This window comes from Cyprinodon variegatus, unplaced genomic scaffold (assembly GCF_000732505.1).
Source record: "Cyprinodon variegatus isolate N-32 unplaced genomic scaffold, C_variegatus-1.0 Scaffold533, whole genome shotgun sequence".
In the NCBI taxonomy this organism is placed as follows: Eukaryota; Metazoa; Chordata; class Actinopteri; order Cyprinodontiformes; family Cyprinodontidae; genus Cyprinodon; species Cyprinodon variegatus.
This window is the reverse complement of record NW_015150986.1, coordinates 244,769-250,429: the sequence shown is the minus strand read 5'-3', so window position 1 is coordinate 250,429 and position 5,661 is coordinate 244,769. Positions and strand designations below refer to the sequence as shown.

The 5,661-nt window shown below is 35.2% G+C and overlaps 1 protein-coding gene across 1 annotated transcript in view; it reads left to right on the top strand.

The window, feature by feature from the left end:
• Window positions 1-1,752, top strand: part of pomp (proteasome maturation protein) — a 3,477-nt gene extending 1,725 nt beyond the window's left edge. Inside the window, exons 4-6 of the mRNA XM_015391244.1 lie at window positions 1,034-1,135; window positions 1,224-1,317; window positions 1,407-1,752. Coding sequence (XP_015246730.1) covers window positions 1,034-1,135; window positions 1,224-1,317; window positions 1,407-1,474 — 264 coding nt within the window. The 3' untranslated portion in view covers window positions 1,475-1,752. The remainder of the gene's footprint in view (window positions 1-1,033; window positions 1,136-1,223; window positions 1,318-1,406) is intronic.
• Window positions 1,753-5,661: the final 3,909 nt, after the last annotated feature.

The following is a 5,661-nucleotide window of genomic DNA, read 5'->3' as shown; positions in this document are numbered from 1 at the left end:
TTTCCTATTAGTGAAAGAGCCTGACATTGAATGCAGTTTTCCTTAGACATTTGTGCATGGATAGCTCAGTTAAAACGGGGCACAATTTTTGATATTTGTATCATTTATATAAATTAGTATAAAAACTTTAACAAGATATACCAAATTCCAAGTAACATTATTCTAAGATACTCTAAACAGCTGTATACTAGGTGTGGATGATTTTTATTGTTTTGTCACAAAAATTTGAATCCCCTTTTTAATTTCAGTTTTATTGTTTGAAGGATGCAATGTAATGATTTATAACATAAAATTAAAAATGACACGCATTACTATAAAAACCTAACTTGTTTTCTCCCAACCACATTGGAAGATTATGTAACTCATCCAAATGTAGTAAACCGCTATTTTGATAAACATATGCAGCTTTTAATGTAATAATCCTGCAAATGTAATACATTTCCCAGAGATGCAATAGTTGCTTCCAAGTTGCTTAACACATACCATTTCCCACTAATAAAAAAAGAAAATCAAACAACAAAAACAATCACTATTATTTATTGCATCTTTACATTAGTAAGCGTCACAGTTTACCTTAATTTAAAGGGCTTAAGAAATTAAAATGTGGAACATGCTCGTAAAAAAATGTTTTGCATCAAACAATGAAAATGTAATAAAGTAATTTTGGAGCTAATGTTATCACACAGTGAGCAGTTTATCAGTTATGGATCACATCTTAGAACAATAAGTAATGAACGAACATCATTCTGCACTATGAAAATAAAACAAGAACATTGGTGGAAAAAATATAGATTTATAAATACTTTTATCATAGTTAATTCAAGACCAGAATAATTATTAGTAACTTTGTAAATACTTTAAATATTTTATATCCTCTTAGTATTGCTGACTGCAACCAATGTATTTCAGTTTGAGAAACACTGAATAGTTAATATTAAAGTTCAAAATGAAGCATTGGCCATTATGAAGCCATAAGAGGGCGCTGTTTACTGCAGGCTCCTTACTGTGGTCTCTCTCTTCCTCTGCTGTGAAGTTCCACCTTAACCAGGACAAGATGAATTTCTCTACGCTCAGAAACATCCAGGGTCTTCACGCTCCGCTCAAATTGCAGATGGAGTACAGAGCGGCCAGACAGGTAGACGCAGTCTACACCTTTTCATCTTCAGTGTTTTTAAAGTCCCCCCCCCCCCCGGTTCCTAAAGCAAAGTGTTTCTGGGTTCCAGATCCAGCGTCTGCCCTTCTTACCAAGCTCTAACCTTGCTCTCGACACACTGCGAGGAAGCGATGAGTGTATCGGTTTTGAAGACATCCTCTGTGGTGAGGGCCTCACTCCTCTGATTAGATGGGAAAATCTACTATTAACATAAAATAAGTCTAACCATCAATCTGTGTTTGTTTGTCTGCAGATCCAGCTCAGAGTGAAGTGATGGGGGAGCCTCACATGATGGTAGAATACAAACTTGGATTGCTGTAAAAACAAGAACCTTGAAAATGGACAACCCAACACATAATTAGGTTCCTTTCTCCCAATACATATGATGATCTATTCCAGAACAGGTTAGAAGTTGTCAGCTCAGAACCGTCATTTAGCCACTTGTCAAGCATAGGGCGAGCTCTATGCGTGTCAGTGAGGTGATGCAAGTCAAACAGAGGCAGCGATTTAAAAACAGTCACCCAACTGGTTTTCATGGCCCCTTTTTTGTTGTTTGAATCTGCTTGATATTTCTAATAAAAGAATAATGTACTTCCTCGTGATGTGGTTTCATTTCTCCAACTTTATACCTGCAGAAGCAGAACTTTGGCTCCAAATATTTATCTAGACCAGGGGTGCCCAACCAATCAACTGCGGTCTACCAGTCCATCGTGGGCTGAGTTTTAAAGTCGATCGCAAGAAGTTTTACAATGTAGACCTATTTATGGCTATGACAAAAAAAAAAGAAAAAGTTTTTCATAATAACAAAATGGAAAAATAAAAAGTATGCAGGGAACCTTTTCTTATGCATGCTGACTGCTGGGCATGGTTTGCCATGGTTGCTAGGTTGTTACCAGGGACTCTAAAGCACAAAGAGAAATCTGAAGAGATAAGATAATGACATCTATGACAACTGATGGGGCTCCATCTATGGTTGGGCGCACTGCTGGATTCGTTGCTCTGTTCAAGCTGTCTGAAACTTTCCCGGATTTTTGGATCAACCGCTGCATCATTCATCAACAGCAGCTGTGCGGCAGTATTTTAAATATGAAGCATGTCATGGACGTTGCGATGAAGATCGCTTGCTCTGTTCTGGCCAGGAGTTTACAGAGGTGTTTTTCCGTGCCCAGCTCGAGAAGGTAGGTGCAGACCACACTGATCTGCTGCTGCACACCGATGTCAGGCGGCAGAGCCGTGGCAGATTCTTCAAAAATATTTGGAACTTTTCCACGAAATTAAAGAGTTTCTGAAACAGTCAACAACCCATTCTGCTGTATGTTACATCCTCACACCCACATAGTTTGTACTTAGTATTTTTATCTATTTTCCTGTTGAATTTTAATCAATCTGCCAGTTTATCTGCCAATGCCCAGTGAAGTTTATCATTCTGAAATAGTGGACTTCCCTTCTTCTTCCTGCTTTGAAGTGATCTTAGACTTTGACAGATTTTATTTGTCATTTTGTTTACACAATAGTAAAAAAAAAAGAAGAAATTTAGTTTGGAACAGCTAAATTAAATAAAGTGCAGCCTTGAAAGGTAGTAAAAAAAAAAAAAAAATATATATATATATGTATATATATATATATATATAAACAGCGATATAAATGTACAGTTCTAATGGTTTTTTTTGTTGGTTTTTTTCATCTCTACTTGACTGTGTATCAATTGGTTTATTTAGATTTTTGGACTGCACAGATCTTGACTGCTCTTTTCTGTAGTTTTGGTCAGTCTGATGAGTGAGTGAGAGAGATATGGTGTTAAGTTCTGTTTTTGCAACCTATTTTTTGAAACGATTGATAATTTCCTTGTTTGTTGGATTTACTGTTTATTCTCCACCTGTGCAAAAGAAAAAAAAAACAACAAATACTGCGCATCCCTTGTGTTTGGCTTGGTAGATCTCAGCATGCCATCAACTTCAAAAGTAGCTCTTGGTTTAAATAAGGTTGGGCACCCCTGGTGTAACAGTATCATGACTATTAGAGACTTTTTTGTACTTGTTTTTTTTTTTTGCAGAAAGAAAAACATGGCATTATGTGGAAAGGACATCACAAGGGAGTACAGAATCAACTTCATACTAGCAAAATAATCAAACTCCTGAATGAGATACAAACTAGCTTACACACATCAAAGCAGTATTTATTTTAGCAAAGCTTATCTGTTTAGTTTACCTTTTAAAATAATTAAGATCAAAGAATATTAATGCACCAAACAGCAAAGAAATGTGAAGGGAATAATTTTTCACCCAATTCATGGTTAAGAGGTAAAGCTATCAAACTGTGAAAACATGAACGTACAAAAGAAAAAAAAAAAAACTTTTAAAAATCAGTCTGCAGTTTACTTTATTGCCACAAGATGGCAGTATTAATCTACAATATGCTGCTCTAATCAGCTCCTTTCCTATCCTCATAGAGTACCTACAAGTAAATCCAGTGATTAAATGTGATAATCAAAATATTGGATAACTCATTTATTTTAGTAACTCAATTTATATTATATAAATTAATTACTTAGGAACTAAAGCTTGAAAATCTGTCACTTTTGATTCCCATCAATGGTGGTCAATGGTAAACTTGTTGTCCCCAATGGAAAACTGACTTTCAGCATTTTCAGTTATCAAACAAGCCATACATTGTTTTACAACCCCAATACAAAATAAAACTGTGTACGTTGTTAAGCAATGTGCACTATTGTTCGTAACAATGCTTTTATTTATGTTTTTTTATTACTAAACATAATAACAGTAGCACATATTCTTGCTCTTCAATGCAGACAAAGTTGAGGGAAGATGAAACTTTCTAGAGAACGGATGAACTGAGGTTGCCTGCCTCAGCACCTGCTTATCCTAAAAAGTACACAAGCTAGAAAAGAGTGCTCCCTAAAATCCTACTAGCCACTTTGGTTATTTAAATCACTAAGTCTGTTTTTATTGCCACTAACATATAATTAACACTTTTTTACTAAAGATAAGAGCATCACATCAGATTAATCAAATATAAATTCCTTCTACAGAATGTTTAATACCTGCTTATAGGTTGTTATTTTCAAAGGGCCCTTTTAATCAAATGACTCTATATAGAAGACATGTTCCAATTCATTCAATATGATACCATTTTATTGAGATTTGTTTGAGCAACACATGAAATAAAAGTTTTGGATTCCTACAGCAAGTCATTATAACCTGCTCACAGGTTTCGTAAAGTTTTCTTTGCAAAATCTGTGAAGGACTGGATGTCCTTCCTGATGTAACCAGGTTGTCCTCATTATAGTCAAATATATAACTTTCCTTCACTTTGGGGATGCCTTTCACCCCCTGACATAATAATATGCTGTAGTCTAAGTTAATCCTCAGTAGCTCTAGAAAAAATATTTAAGCTCCCTGTCCTGCTGGCAGCTAAAAGTCAACTTTTTACATGTCAGACAGGATTTTCTCTACCTTTACCTCCATTCATTTTCCTGTCATCTCTGACCAACTTCCATGTGTCTGTGGAAGAACAGCATTCCCACAGCATAACTCTGCCACCGTCATGTTTCACACTAAGAATGTGAGGCAAGGTATTGCTCAAGGTAAAGTATTCAAGTTGAGGTCAAAAGGTTCCACCAAAGTGCCTTCTTTCATATGTTTTTTTGTTCTTTAACTAAGCTCAGGATATTGTTCATGATCAAAACCTTCTTTAAGCTTCCCCATTTATCCCTTACCTTTCTATTGTACTCTTTTGGACTGTACCACTTCTAACATTTATTCTTCTTCAAATGTGTTTTCTATTTTGTGTTGGTCTATTCAATAAATTCTTAGATTATATTTTTTTTGTGGCTGCAACATGACAAAATGTTATTGTTAATTTTATCAGCGTCAGTTGAATTTATTGTGTAAAACCTCTTTTGGTGACATTTTCAACAGGTTCCACTAAGTTGTGGAACAAGAACAAACAATATAGAGGCATCAAAGTACCTAAAATAGTTAACTTAAGTAATTATTATGCAACTAGAAATCTTATATATAGAACAAGCGAAACAAACAAATGGTCTGTGTTGATGATATAATATAGAGAGAGCAGATTCTGCCTGAACTTCAGCAGCTTCTTTTAAAAAAATGTCCTCCCACAAGCCTCCAAACATAGACTTTGTCAGTGTTTAAAAGTGCTCACTTGGCAAGACTCAGATGTAGGGCAGCATCTTTAACACTAGAAATATGGAGCAAAAGGTTCCTGCTCACTGAGTGTCATGCCATGCACAATGCAGAAAAGCATACATTTTTATCATTTAACATTGAGAGCCAGTAAAGGCAAGGCAAGGCAAATTTATTTGTATAGCACAATTCAGTACAAAGACAATGCAAAGTGCTTTACATGATTAAAATATAGGAAAATAAAAAAAGAATCAGAGAAGAATGAGAAGAAAAAATGAAAATGAAATGATAAAACAAATGCAGAAACAATAAGGAACACTAGAAAAAGCTGTCTCGGAGAAA